This window comes from Macrotis lagotis, chromosome 5 (genome assembly GCF_037893015.1).
Source record: "Macrotis lagotis isolate mMagLag1 chromosome 5, bilby.v1.9.chrom.fasta, whole genome shotgun sequence".
Taxonomy (NCBI): Eukaryota; Metazoa; Chordata; class Mammalia; order Peramelemorphia; family Peramelidae; genus Macrotis; species Macrotis lagotis.
In genome coordinates this window covers 261,129,673-261,145,071 of record NC_133662.1, presented here as the reverse complement: position 1 = coordinate 261,145,071, position 15,399 = coordinate 261,129,673, and the positions used below count along the sequence as shown (strand labels likewise).

The 15,399-nt window shown below is 44.1% G+C and overlaps 1 protein-coding gene across 1 annotated transcript in view; it reads right to left on the bottom strand.

Moving 5' to 3' along the window:
• Positions 1 to 1,091: 1,091 nt before the first annotated feature.
• Positions 1,092 to 15,399, bottom strand: part of LOC141489542 (cytochrome P450 2J2-like) — a 39,665-nt gene continuing 25,357 nt past the window's right edge. The window contains exons 4-12 of the mRNA XM_074190113.1: positions 14,579 to 14,732; positions 13,129 to 13,291; positions 11,983 to 12,132; positions 10,778 to 10,938; positions 6,992 to 7,165; positions 6,384 to 6,525; positions 3,801 to 3,988; positions 1,397 to 1,538; positions 1,092 to 1,312 (exon numbers count right to left, since the gene is read on the bottom strand). Of these exons, the coding sequence (XP_074046214.1) occupies positions 1,092 to 1,312; positions 1,397 to 1,538; positions 3,801 to 3,988; positions 6,384 to 6,525; positions 6,992 to 7,165; positions 10,778 to 10,938; positions 11,983 to 12,132; positions 13,129 to 13,291; positions 14,579 to 14,732 (1,495 nt within the window). The remainder of the gene's footprint in view (positions 1,313 to 1,396; positions 1,539 to 3,800; positions 3,989 to 6,383; positions 6,526 to 6,991; positions 7,166 to 10,777; positions 10,939 to 11,982; positions 12,133 to 13,128; positions 13,292 to 14,578; positions 14,733 to 15,399) is intronic.

Here is a 15,399-nt window from a genome sequence, read left to right as displayed (position 1 = left end):
GCCAGAGAGGCTGCAGCAGATGGCACCGGAGCTACAAAAACATTGAAAACAGGGCAGTCTGCTGGGTCCAAGTTCAGGACAGATGAAGCTCCCCCAAATAGCAAGCACATGGGTGCCCACCTCAGCCCTTCTCCACTGTTTTCTGTGGGTTTTACTCTTAAGCAAGACTGATGATCCAGGCTTCCACCCGACTCTTTCCTTGTCAGAAACAAAAAAGAGGAAGAGGGAGCTGTCAGTGGGGGAGGCAGCAGTCACCAGCTATTTGCTGCTGGGTAAAGCCATCGAGGTCCCTGCTGGCCTGGCAAAGGCAGAGCTGGAAAGAGCCTGGAGGGTTGTGGAAATCCATCTGACACCATGGAGACAGGGTCGAGAGTTCAGCTGGCTGGCAGAGACAGTCAGAGAGGTTGGGAGCAGACTGGCAGTGGCTGGCCTGGCACCCTCTACCACTGCCATGAGTGGGTCAGAAGACAATGCCATCACCCAGAGTTTCCTCCTTATTTTCCCTGCTTTTTGGTAAAACTGATCCCATTTGAAGTCCAAAGTCTTTTGAAGTGATAAACCCAAGAGGAAAGTCATGGAATCTACTAATTATTCCCAGTTTCTTGGATTGTTTGGTTTTTTTTGGAGGGGGGTGCGGTGCTGGTACTCATGAAGCAAAGCTCATGGCTCCCTTTGTGCTCCCCTTCTCCCCTGCCCCCAAACTTAGTAGAGAAAAAGGACCTAAACTTCTAGCATGGACAGCCCCTTGCCTCCGGTCACTCTTGGCCTTGAAGCCCAGCATGGTGTAATGAGTCGTTGTCCATAGTGATGAACATGCCATCTCTACATACTTGCCAGGAAAGCAACATAGTAAAAGTCGTCTGCCTCCCTCCTAGGATGCTCCAATTAGCAATGAGTGCTCCCCCCAACAGCTCTCAGGGCTGCCTTCTTGAGGCAGCTGCTGGGATTCAATAGAAAAGCCTTGATTTTATATCCCCCCTCCACCCCAAGCCCTTTAACACACATTCCTCCCACCCTGATTCTACAGAAATTCAGTGAGCCAAGAGGAAGAATGGAGAAGAATGGAGGCCTTCCAGGAGCATGTCGGGAACTTAAAGACTGTCTTCCCCGCCGCTGCTGCCTCGAGAACAGCCCAAACGAGGCCTGACACAGATTCTGTAGGGCTGGGGCTGCAGCGTGCCCCAGAAAATGTAATCTCGCTCATTCCCAGAGGTCCCCTCCGGAACCTGTAGCTGAAACTCCCGGAGCAGATTCGTAAACACCAAGAAGAGTTCCGCCTTGGCCAGCAGCTCACCCAAACACACCCGGTGACCTGGAAGAGGAGTAGGACCATAAATACCATCAAGGCTGTTGATCCCCCAACCCCTTGGTGGTACTAGGCTCTCAGGGCAGTTACCTGCAGAGAAGGGCAAGAAGACCTCGTTGATCACAAAGTTTCCGTCTCCATCCAAGAAGTGACCTGGATTGAATTGCCACGGGGTCTCCCAACAATCAGGGTCATACAACACAGAGGCCAGATTGGGTAAGATGACCGTCCCCTACCGAAAGGGAAAAAGGAGCTTGGAGGTGGGCCAGAGGACTGAGGATGGGGGGGCCCGGTTAGAAACAAACCAGAAGCAAAGACTGGAAGCTGGAAGAGACCGTCGAGGTCAGTTCTACTAATGGTCCTCGTTTTAGATGGAAAAGCTGAATCCCAGGGAGGGCAAGTAACTCAAACCCATACAGCTCATTAGACAACAATGTTAGAACTCAGACTTGGGTCAATTCGATTCAGCAAGCATTTATTAAGCTACAGAGCCAAGAATGAAACAGCCCCTGCCCACAGGGAGATTCCATTCTGCGAGGAAAGATGCAATGACATATTTAAATATAAATGAAGCTCAGGGCCCCAATTTTATCTCATGTGATCTCTCCTCTGGGACCCAGAAATGATGGAGAGAGAGCAAGATCTAAGACCCTTCCATCAGAAACGAGATTGTCCCTAGGGTCTTACTATAATCCCTTTGCAACAAAACATAAGTTAAGAGAGAAGCCTTCAGGCTTGAGTAATGAGTGCCATCCTTTGGAGCCATCCATAGAAGCTACTGAATTAACAGGAGGCCAGATCATTAGGAATGAATGGCCTGTTTCCTCCTTCCTGGCCAGTAATCACATTATCTCCTACAGCCCTGAGCCTACGCTTGTTAGGGAACTGGCCTGAATCACATTTGCCACCGAAATGTCAAATAGCAGAAGCTGCTGACGTTTTGTCGATCTTGAGAAGGAGGGGAAGCTTCTTTTCCCCCTTGTTCTTAAAGAGCGTCAGGTTCTGCCCAGACAGAAGTTCCAGGAAGCCAGGGCACAAAGGGAGCTGGGTCCCCAGGCTCACTTCTGCCCTGCGCTGAGGAACGTCTTCAGGTCTGTTTTCTTTGTCATTAGATTCTGTGCATGGTATGGTTGCACTGAATTGTGTTGAAATGTGTTTAAATCAATGAATACATAGGGAAGTGAACAGAGAATTCCCTCAAGGGGTGGGAGCTGGGAAATCATTGTAAAAATCTAAACATTTTAAATATTTGATTTAGTCTCCCAGACAAGAGGTCAGCTCTGTCCCTGCAGCATGGTTGCTGATCGCCATTATTAGCAAACAGGTGGCACAGTAGATTGAGTGAAGGACCTGAAGTCCGGAAAACCTAAGTTCAAATCTGGCCTCCCACACTCCCTAGATGGGTGACCCTGGGCAAGTCATGGCACCCAGTTTCCTCATCTATAAATGATCTGGAGAAGGAAATACTCCATTATCTTTGTCTAAAAAACAAACTCAAATGGGGTCATGAAAAGGAAGACATCATTGAAATGACCGAACAGCAAAAATCTGTTTGCTCATCTTTAAAATAGGAATCACAATAGTATAATCTCACAAGGTTGTGAGGATTAAATGAGAAGTGTTTTGCAAACTCTACAATGCTCTTATCAATGCTGCTATTATAACAATATTGATAGATAAAATTAGTATTTAATTTTGTTCAGGTGTTTGTCATGTCTCTTCCTGACCTCATGTAGGGTTTTCTTAACAAAAGTACTGAAGTGGTTTCCAGTTCATTTTACAGGTCAGGAAACTGAGGCAAACAGGGTGAGGGGACTTGCCTTGGGTCACACAGCTAGTCAATGCCTGGGGCCAGGAAGGGGAGTCCTCCTGACTCCAGGCCCCACATTCTCTTCATTATGGCTCCATCTAGCTGCCTATCATATGCATATACAATAATATTTTTGTTGTTATCGAGGATGGGAATACTCATGCTTGTTCAGGCAATGAGACTAGCTCAGTCTTTGTAAATGCTCTAGTGATCAGAGGGAATGTTTCAGCCTCCTGGCAGGTTGATCCTTCACCCCATTCTAAACACACACACACACAGCAGTTTGGGTTGTGTTCCAACTAATGGTCAATATTAAACTTTAAGTTCCTCCAACATCCTTGTCTGGATAAAACACACAGACAGCTGTGCCCCATGTGATGTCATATATACAAAAACAAAAAACACCATTAAGTGGAGGAGTCCTGGGCACCAAGAGGGTCAGGTAATGCCCAGTGTAAGAGATGGCACTTGAGGCGAATGACTTAACTTAGTCATGGCCCTGCATCTGTCATGGGACCTTATACATAGATGCTTCGAGTAGAACTGATGGGGAAAGAAGAGAAAGTTCCTCAGGGACCATGGTCAGCATGGAGATGAGCTGGCCAGGTCTGCTGGGGGTCTCTCTCTTACTGGAATGGGCAGGGGGGACTAGTAAGATTCCCATGGAAAGGGCAGCCCTCATACCTTGTGGATGGGGAAGCCTTGTACAGTGGTAGTTCTCACACACTTGCGTACAGCACCCACGGAGATGACGCTACAAAACCGCTGGACTTCATGGAGGACAGCATTGGTGTAGGGCAAGGACTTCCGGTCCTCAAAGCTGATCACCTGGGATGGACTCAGGACTGTGTCCAATTCCTTCTGAACCTTTTCTGCAGAGAGATGCTCAAGGTCATTTGGGTAGCACCAATCTTTTTGATGCTCTTGGAGCCCGTCACACTCCAGAAGAGATGGGATTGGAAGCATCTGCTTCAGGATAACCCAAGTCATGCCCAGCCCTATCATGTCATTCCAGTCAGTCATATCCTGATCATCTTCTCCCAGCAGGACCATACTTATGGCTGTAAGGAGAGATAAGGCTGAAGAGCCAGAGTCCTAACCTTCTTAGAGTATCTAGGCAGGAGTAAGAGATGAGATAGACATACATTTGGTGTGCAGCTAGGTGTCTCAGTAGATAGACCACTGGGCTTGGAATCAGACTCATCTTCATGAATTTAATTCTGGCCTCAGACACTTGCTGGCTGTGTGACCCTGGGAAAGTCACTTAACCCCATTTACCTCAGTTTCCTCATCTGTAAAATGAGCTAGAGAAGGAAATGGCAAACCATTCCAGTAATTTTTGACAAGAAAACCCCAAAAGAGGGTCATGATGTAACAGAAATTACCAAATATCAACAGCAACAAAGCATTTGGTGGGTCCCCAAAGCACTCTCATCACCAATGCTATCAACCTCTCACCAACCCCCATGCCCACCAGTTGTAGCTTAAGATTACACTAAGACTTTTGGGACATCTGGTATCCATTTGCAGTCCAAGAACCAGATGATCTCTGGATGGAGAGATGGATCATCAAAAGGCTGGCCACTAGATAATGATTTTTTTTTAACTATAGCAGTTTAAAATGATGTTAAAACAAGAGGACAGGGGCTGCTGTGCTTTTGTCTTTGTATCTCTAGCATCTGAGAAATAATAAAAATAAAATATTTTTATTGATTTACTAAGGTGTGGAAGGGTTGCATTCTATGGAAAGAGTGCCCACGAGAGCAATAACTAAGACAGGGAAACAAGGGTTCTACCCTAGGAAACTAAAATAAAATACAACAGCTATGATCCACTAAAGTAGCTAATTCCCTCTCTGCTGAACACACTTTGTCTGAATTACTCCTTTTAGCTGCACATGGTGGATTCCAAAGTTGATTTAAACTTAGTTTGTGCCATTTGCTCTGGACACCAAAATTCCTAGCTATTCCTCAGGAAATCATAGACTTTATGAAAGATTGTTTTATACATAGAGGGGAAATTAGGTAACGTGGCTAGAGCAAGGTGATATAATGAGCAAATGACAGCTTCAGAAATTAATATTGGGTTCTCTGACTCCAAGATTAGTACCATCTCCACCACCAAACACAACATAAATTAGAGAATCACTCAAAATGGATTGATAACCATGATAACCTAACATGATACCATTGATAACCTAAATTCTGCATTTGAGACTTTATGTCTTTTGCCTTGAACAGAGAACCCTATCCACTTTTAGAAAATAGTCATCTCTCTTTTCTTTTTTTTCTTTTTTTAATTCCAGTTTCTTTTTTCCTTCCAAAATGACTTTTCTGACCTGGAAGTTTTCTTTTTTGAAAATGGAACAAGAAATGACATGACTCTTTTCTTCTTCAACAAGGGATTTTGCACACATTCACTGACACCATTGAAAAAGGAGCTACCTGTAGTCCAAAACGATGAATCTGGGGAGGGCACCTATCCTCTGCTAAACCTTTGGTTTTTCTAGAATAGTCCACAAGGGCTTAAAATATGGAGAAGATTCAGTACAATATGAGGAAAAAGATTCAGAAAAGTGATGACCTCAAAGTCATCAGCACTATTCAAAACTAATCTCATCTTTCTATAGCACTTTCCTGACCACAACTTTGAGGTAGATAATACAAATATGAATTTCCCTATTGTACAGGTGGGGAAACTGAGTTCTAGAGAAGCAAAGACATCTGACTAAGTCATCAATACTATTCGATTTTTTCTATAAATAAAATACCTTTCTGTAGCAATTTACAAAGCACTTTCCTCATAACAACCCTGTGAAGCAAGCCATACAATGAATATTTCTCCATTTTGTGGTTAGAGAAATTGGGGGCCAGAGAAGAAGTGGTTTCCTAGAGGTCAGATAATTCTAAGTAGTAAGTGTCAGAGACAGAATTTTAATGCAGGTCTTCTGATTCCAAGCCTAGCTTTCTACCCTGAATCATGCTAGATCTCTGGGTAAGTGACTACCAGAACCAGACTTCTGCCCCATGCTTTCACTTGAGGGGGACGGAGGGGAGGGAGGGGAGACGAGACCATAACCTCAGATTCCCTGGAACTGGTTGTTGAGTCACTGAGTATCACAGGACCTTGGCCCTATCCATCTCTAACTGCCAATCCTGGGGCAAGACTGAGTGTCGAAGAATGACCTCTCTACCCAAGACATGAAGGAAGCCTTCCTTGGGTTATCCTGGCCTGAGGAGAGTTTTCTTTCTCCCGGTATGTCCTCACCTTGAACATCTCTATGATGGATCATATAGAGTAGTGCCCAGCGCAGAGTGGTGGCTGTAGTTTCAGTGCCCCCAAGGAACAGGTCAATGATTACTTGGATCAAATTCTCCTCATTGAATGTTGACATAGGGTCATTCTTACTCTGTGAGAAATGAACATCAGGCAGTAGTATGGAGTGAATAGTCTCTCTCTCTCTCTCTCTCTCTCTCTCTCTCTCTCTCTCTCTCTCTCTCTCTCTCTCTCATTCTGAGTGTCCAGTGGCAGATACCAACTTCCCAGATGGCTCCAGCAGAGAAAGTAGACCAAAATATCAATCACCACCAACTTCCATGGACAATCAGAATCCTCAGGAAGGTTTCCATTCTGCCATTTTTGGAGTCAGATGCTATACTGTTAACCCAAGGCTATAGGGTTTCATTTCTAACTCAAGACAGAAAAATCAAAGGAAGCAAAGGAGTAATGTAACCCCTTTGAAGGACTCGAGGAGCTCTGAAAGTTCTCTTAAGGGAAAGAGATAATTGTATCTAGGGAAAATATGTTTACTATGAGTGTCCAAGATTAGAGCTAAATCTCAAAAGTGACCCAGGATCCTTGTTATATCTCTTTACCTTAGTGATCTGCGTCAAGTAGCAGCTGATAAAGTCCTCTGAGTCCTCGGACATCCTCTGCTTGTGACTCTGGATCTCCTGGCAGATGAGATTCTTCACAATCTCCTGATACTGAAAGACCTTGTTGTGAGGTCCAGGGAGTTGGCGCAGTAGCCGTGGAAAGACATCATACAACTGGATAAAGAGACCCATATTTAACACAAGAGCTTGTGAGAGCCATTAGACATAACTTAGTGGAACCTACCTGGAGAAGTTTAAAGTTTCTAGAAGCTCATGAGAATAAGTCAAAATGACAAACAGTGAACCTGTGGAAGGAAAGATGAAAAGAAGACAGAGAAGCTCCTGTTAAGGATGCTGGCTCTGTCACTGACTAGCTACTGATCTAAGGTAAGTCACTTAATTTCATTGAGCCTTAGAGTCCTGATCTGTTAAATGGGTTTAATTTACTGGCCAACCAACCTTGCAAAATTGTTGTGAGATAAACACTTTGAAAATCAGAAAGTACCAATATAAGTGTGACCTGTCATCATAAGGTGAGATATATATAACTGTTTTCCTATCCCAGATGACAAGGATATTTAGCTGGGCAATGAGGTACCTGGAAATTCCTGTTGGACCTGGGATGACAAAAACATTTGAGGAAAGTAAAGGGATCTAGAGAGGCCAAAATAGTAATCATGGCTGAGTCAACCTGTGTCTTCCTGCAGTTAATCTCTTGAGATAATTCTTTAGGATCATGACATGAGAATCTTTGAGCATGAGATGCCTGAGGTAAGATTCTTTGGATAAGTCCCTGAGATATAAGAATGAATGTGTTCTGGGAAGCAAGTAAAGTTTGCATTCAAAATCAAGAGAGAAGTGGGAAGCACAACAAGAGCAGAATGTCTAGGTGTATCTGAAAGCAGATCTTCAGTATCTGACCTAGCCATGAAGACATGACTAATGAGCACCTTTCCCCACTCTGGGGTATCAAAAGGGAAAGATTTGAATCAGAACACCTGGCCTGTGTTTCTCTGAACTCTGAGATTTGGGCTCGTCAGAACCCAAAGTGGGAGACTGGAAACTGAGTACCTGGACTGTGTCTCTTTAGCTCATTTCATGCTATTTAATCCAGGAAAGATTATGAGCACCCAGTCAGTGTTGGTGACTTTAATGTGTTTGATATTATTCATTTATATATTTGTACTTTTGGATAGGACATCAATCAAAATGCAGCATGAAAGTGACAATAGACTGAGTTTTTCAGAAACTCAGCAAGAAAAAAGTTTGAATTAAAAATCTGCCTAGGGGCGGCTAGGTGGTGCAGTGAATAGAGCACCAGCCCTGGAGTCAGGAGTACCTGAGTTCAAATCCAGCCTCAGACACTTAATAATTACCTAGCTGTGTGGCCTTGGGCAAGCCACTTAACCCTCATTGCCTTGCAAAAAAAAAAAATCTGCCTGGATAAAATTCAAGGGATTAAGCCTTTTGAGCAAGAGATGAGCATTGCCACCCATAAAAGGATTAGGGTTAGGAAAGAAAGGCTGCTCACTCCCTGAAAGCCAAAAAAGCTTGGCATCATCATCACTCATCCCAGAGTACCCTCTAGCTTTGGCTAGAGCTAACTGGGCAGTTGTATGTTGGGTCACTAACACTTGCTCCTTACTAAACAAGAACAGACAGAACCTCCTAGTGGTTAAATTGCTTTTGGCAACAGACACATTATCAAAAGTCAAACAGATACAAATACTGATTTAAGCTTAGGCTGCTTCTTCAATCCCCAAAGGTATAATCCGTCCATTTATGCTGCTTTCTAATGTGAAGGGAGAATAGCACATGATTGGCTCAGGGATATATAGAATGTGAATTCTCTTGAGTAGGTCTTGTTACATGAAATTTAACACTCTGACACCTTCTTTGGAGAGTGGAATGGTGAAGACCCAGATTGCAACCACCTGCTTATCTGGTCACTTAGAGGAGATCTCCTAGCACAATGCTTGCCCAGCATTGGCTGAGGCAAGAAGCTCGATTCTCTCTGTAGGATGGGAGGAATGTGAGCTACCTTGTAACCCAGTCAGGTGGTTTTGGTGGTTAAATCATAAGATTCACAGAGGAGTAACAGATAAGCATTGGCGATTTGGGGAAGTCTCAAAAGGAGTGTCACAGGTACCTGTCCTAGGGCCTTTAGTATAGACTTATTGCTTTTTTATTAAAGATTTAAATAATTTTGAGTTTTACAATTTTTCCCCTAATCTCACCTCCCTCCCCTCACCCCCACAGAAAGCAATTTTGTCAGAATAGACTTATTTTTTAAGCAGTGAACTGACTAAAAAGGAATTTCTAACATCCTTATTAGATTTGCACATCATGCATATCCAAGACAAGAGAAAGAGCTGATCTAGCAAATGACAAAATTGGTTTCGAAAATAATTCAATAGTTTGGTCCACTGGGCTAAAGACAAGAAGCTGAAATTTGACTCACTATCTGCTATTGGTGATAAATGATTTAAGGTATATAAATATTACCTCAGTTTATGATAACATACCTGGGAAGTGGGGCTATTATCACTATTTTACTGGTGAGGAAGCTGAGGCAGATGGAGTCTAAGTGACTTACCCAGGGTCATGTAGCAAGGAAGTCCAGATCTGAACTCAGGTCTTCATGATCCAAATACAGTGTTCTCTCTATATTTTTTTTTGTAAAATTGCGTGTAAACGTTGTTTGGTGGAAAGAAGTCTTGCTGACTAGTGACCAGGGAATTGGCTTTTGTTCCCAGCCACCTGCACATTCCTTGGTGGCCCTGTTTCACAGGGTAGATGGAGAGACTTCTATTTCAGTGCTATCCCTCTCAGACCCCGGAGAAGAGAGTGCCCATCTCAAAGCTCTCTTGGAGCTGCCTATCCTTCTCTGCTAGCTGGCATGCCATGCTGGTGGTGAGGCAGAATGCTAAACCTCTTCTCCTTAGAGGTGACCAGGCCTTAGATTATCTCTAGCCTTGCCTCCTGTGAGTCATAGAGCTATACAGTTAGACAAGCTATGAGGTACACATATCTGACATGGGTAAACACATCTTAGACTTACGTTGGTCAAGGGATTGGAGTATCTGACCTTTGACATCTTTTCCAAGTCCAAGATTTTAAGATTTATGATTTTATTGATTTGTTTTTGTGAGACAATGGTGTTAAGGACTTGCCTAAGGTAATGCAGCTAGTAAAAATTAAGTGCCTGAAGGTTGGATTTGAACTTAATTCCTCCTAACTCCAGGGCTGCTACTCTGTTTACTGTACCACCTAGCTGCCTCAAGAATTATGATTTTAACAAGATCCTAGAACCATTCTATCTTCCCTATACTTTCCATGTTTGTTCACTCAGCTTCCCACAAACCCCAGTCAACAAGGAACCTCCCTTTCAATACATATTTTTTTTTAGGTTTTTGCAAGGCAAATGGAGTTAAGTGACTTGCCCAAGGCCACACAGCTAGGTCATTATTAAGTGTCTGAGGCCGGATTTGAACTCAGGTGCTCCTGACTCCAGGGCTGGTGCTCTATCCACTGTACCACCTAGCTACCCCCTCCCTTTCAATACAAATAGGCAGTAGGAGATGGCCCTACTGGGGGAAAAACTCCTGGGAAAAAGGATTTGTCTAATCTTTTCTCTCTGTCACAACTGTTTAGTCATGTGCTTCTTATGTTTCCATTGGGTCTCAGTAGTTAACTATATAAGTTGCTTCCTGGGTACATCAAAACCCAAGCAGGCATCAAAATCAGTGAGTGAATGGCTGATAGCATGACCCCAAACCAGCTTACCCGGCGCCAGATGGTATTCACAAAGGCCAGCCCAAAGTCAATTGCTTTCATCAGCTTTTGGAAGAAGGGATCCCCATGGGAAAAGCGATGGCCAAACACGAGAGCACAGATCACATTGGCCGCTGCCCTGACGATCGGAACATGGGGGTCAAAGGATTTGCCTTTGAGAGAGAAAAGAGAAGCGGTCAGGATAAGGACATTAAAACCAATGACTGTAGAGATTCTAACTCCATCTGCCTAGTGTCCCAGGTTGATGGGAAAAGAGATCATGATTATGTGACATGTTCAACTTTGAGCAGACTGTTCACCTCCAAGGGGAACGGGATGGGAAGGGAGGGTAGTAGGAAAATGGGTAACCTAAATATGCAAGTGGATGAATATTGAAAAACTCCCACAATATGCATTTGGAAAAATAAAATAAAATATCTATTTTAAATAAAAAGAAAAGATCATGACTTTTTTTTAAATCTTTCCCTTCCCTTTGCCTTTCTTTCCTTTCCCTTCCCTCTGTTCCCCTTCTTTTCCTTTCCTTTCCTTCCCCTGCTCTTTTCTTCCCTTTCCTCTTCCCTTTTCCCTCTCCCTTCCTTTTTCTTTTATCCTTCCCTTCCCTATTCCCTTCCCTTCTTCTCTTAATCTGACTCAGCCTTGAAGGGTAACTATAATGGCTTTTACTACCAACTCACCAACTCAACATATCTCATGTACACACACACACACACACACACACACACACACATCTGAGCTACATGTTGGAAGGGTAGTATAGTGTCGAAAACTAGACTTGGAAAAAGAAAAGACCTGGATTCAAATTCTGTCATCATCACTGACAAGCTATATGACTTTGCCTCTTTGATTCTCAAATACCTCATCTTTAAAAATCATAGAGAGGCATCATGTCATGGATGGAGAGCTAGCCTTGGGGTCAGCAGCACTTGGAAATCAAGGGCCACAGAGTGACTGTGTGACCCCAGACAATTCATTTAACCTCTTTGTGACTCTCCAAGAGGATAAGTAACGAGTAGATGCTTATCCCACATTGGAATGTTGTCATCCCTGGTCTGGTAAGAAAATCAAATGGCTCAATTTCCAGGGCTATAATGGGATTCAGTGAGAGGTCTGTTAAAAACTGCTTTGTAAATCTGAAGGTGCTCCATGTGAGCTACTAGTATTGTTGCCTACCTCTGCCTCAACTTCCCATTCCCTACCGTTCTCTTTGCGAAAGATCTCCACCAAGTACTGGGCCTCCTCCTGCAGTCGATGCTCCAGGTCTTTCTTGCCCATTCCCAGGCTGCGTAGGGTGGTCAGACCAAAACGTCTCTGCTGTAGCCAGAGGTGACCACTGGTGGAGATGATCCCTGATGCCAATGGAGAAGGGAAGTTTCAGTGGAAAACATTCTATCCCTGCTTTACTATGACCATATATTCCCACTTCTCCAGCAAAGGCACTATGGGAGAGGAGACCTTACCCAACCCAGAGATGGTCTTTTTGATACTGCTAGTAAACCTGTTATCCAATATGGGACAAGCAGCGCAAAATGTATATAACAGAGGGCAGAGTCTGGTAGGAATAGTCAACAGGAATCCTCATTGTACCATAGCCATCTTTTGGCCATTTCCTCTGCCTTGCTGTTCCCTGTAACCGAATGCCACAGGCTGAGTGACAACCCTCCGAGATCTGAAACTACTTCCTCGGGTCCCAGGTCCTATTTAACTGATGACCCACTTGATCCAGCAGGTTGTAACCAAGCTTCTACCCTGGCCATCTTCTTGCTATTTTGCTTGCTCTCATGCATGCATCCTCCTCCCAACCCAGGTCTGAAACTAAGCAAACCAATACTTTTGTTGCTGTTGAAGAGTGTATGTCAATCTACCAGCCTGTGACTGTGCTCAGCATTCTGATCTTTTCTCAAACCCAGACTTCCTTTAGCTGCTCTTTCCCCCTTTTGAAAATAAGAGGAAGTTTCTCAAGAGGTCATCTTGCTTTTCTTTGTGCATCCTGGCACTTAACACATAGAAAGAATGTAGTAGATGCTTTTTCATTCACTTCATCCATTCATTGAGATGCTCCTCATAGGATCAGCTCATTGTGACACCTAGAAAACATTTTGCATCTCTCCTCCTGTTTTCTCCTATACGTTTCTCCACTCACAACTCCCAGAATGGAACTAGAGAGAAGGCATTCATAGAGGCTGAAGAAGGTTCACCAAGTGAGTTTTCTTGGCAACTCATGTAGGTAATAAGCCCCAGGAAGATCCCACTTCCTTGCCACCTATGATCCCCCAAAATCTTCTCCTCAGACCTTCATAATGACTTCTTTACCAAGTCACTACTGGACATAAAGAGAGTGTTACCTTTGTCACCAAAAAGGTCCTCAAAGAGGGGAGTAACTGGCCGATCAGCAAAGTCCCCTGAATGATTGACCAAGGCATCCTTCACAGCCTGGAAACCATTCAGTACAACCACTAGTGTTGACCCCAGCCACACAGTGAAGATGCTTCCATGTTTCCTGGCCAGCTGCATAGGAAAGATGTGATTCTGTGCTTAGCTCATGACCTGGGACAAATCACTTCCCCTCTGAACCTCAGTTTTCCCTTTTATAAAAATGAGCAAATTGGACTCTTAAGGGCTTGGCGAATGAAACGAGAAAGTTTAGTTGCTTCTCCTTCAAAGGTGGTATGGGTTATACTTTCATCATGAAGTCACATCCCTAGAAAACCCCACGCATGGACCCAATGCCAGCTTTAGCATGAGAGCATCTCAGACCTGGAAGAGAACCTTCAAGGCTACCTCAGTGGAGTACAGCATTGCCCATTTCTTTTTTTTTTGTAAGGCAATGGAGTTAAGTGACTTCCCCAAGGTCACACAGCTAGGTAATTGTGGATTTGAACTCAGTGACTTCAGGCTGGTACTCTATCCTCTATGCCACCTAGCTGCCCCAGGATTACTTATTTCCAAAGCTTAGTGCCCATGTGACTTTGGGCAAGTCAGATAGCCTCCCTGGGGCTCAGTTTTTACAATAAAGTGAGGAGGTTAAGGGCAGATGGCCTTGGAGTTCTCTTCCAGCTCTAAATCTATGATCCTTGATATGATAAGTGGTTTTGCCTGAGCATTTCTAATTATTAGGAAAATTTTCCCTTATTTCAAACTGAAATTTAACCACTCTCAATCACTGTTGCCCTTTGAAGGCTAAGAGCAAGTCCAATTTGAATGATCCTGGAGGACAGCTCCCAGATCTCCTCTTCCCAAGGCAAACACCTAATGTTTATTCCTTCCCAATCAGCAGGATACAATCTACATAAAGGCACAATTGAATGAACAAGAACCAGATAGAAGGTGGACTAAAGACTGAGGGAGGGTCATGACCACACCATTTAGTGGCAAGGCCTTAGGAGTTGTTTAGATCTCAGAAGGATCAGCCTCTGTGATGGGATCCATTCTCTTTCCAAAAAGCTCCTGGGGCCTTGCAGATAGCGGATGTCCAATGATCTTAGCAGATTCTTACATGCAGTTGATATTTCCATCAGTATCTTATTCATTAGGCCAAGTTCAGAAGTCTGAGCAACAGAAGTCAATGAGCACCATCATGTTTTGCTCCCTTCCAGCCTGGAACTCCAAGGATGAGATGTGGAGGAAAATTGAGCCCTTCTCTTGGGTTCTCCTCCTTCTCCTCCCCTTCTCTTTCCTACCCTGGAAAATTGGCTCCCTCCCATTGTCCTGCTTCGATTGAGGATTAGGAGAAGGGGAGAAAGCAAGCAAACCTTGAGCATTTTGATCCCTACAAAGTCACCAAGGAAGGCCTACCTGGCTGAGCTTCTCAGGGTGAAGCTGGAAATTCAGCTGCAGCAGATTTCCAAGGATGGGAAATGGGCATGGACCAGGAGGGAACTGACTTCGATCCAGGAAGAAGGTGACCACCCTCAGGAGCAGGAGGGAGGTGGCCAGTATGGCCAAAGCACTAACCAGGGAGAACATGTGGTTCTGGCCCAGTGTGTCACCCAAAGCCCTTTGCCCTCTTTTCCTCTCCTCCTCTCACCTCCTTTATGCTCCTTTTCTTTGTTATCCTATTTGTCTCTCCTTTCTTCTATTCTTTCTATCCACTCTTTTCTTTCATTTCTTTCTCCTGTCTTCTATTCTCAAATTCTGTTCATGTCCCTCTCTCCTTTTCGATACCCTGTTCTTCTCCTCCTCTCTTCCCTTTCTTTATCTCCTGCCTTCTCCTGTATATTCTAATACATTTCTTCTTTTCCTCTTCCCTAGCGTCTTCTCTGTTTTTCTCTCTTCTTTATTCTTTTGTTCTCCCTTCTAGTTAATTCTAGCAATTGCCTTTCCCCTTCTCTTTGTTTCTATTCTTTTCTCTTCTGTTCAAATGTAGAATATTTTCTTTCTGTCGTTTTTGCCTCTCCTTCCCCTTCTTTCCTTTCTCTCGCCTATGTAACCACACTAAGCTTCCTTTCTTCACTTTCCTCCTTTTATGTCTAGAGTGGAGGTTCCAAGCAATGGGGAAAAGCCTTAGGAGTTTCTCCTTGGTGGAGCAGAGTAATTTCCATTTGGTCACAGTAGCTGGCCCACACCCTTGCCCCTCAGCAGGAGCTTAGCCTGGCACAGTTCCCTCCTGGTCTCAC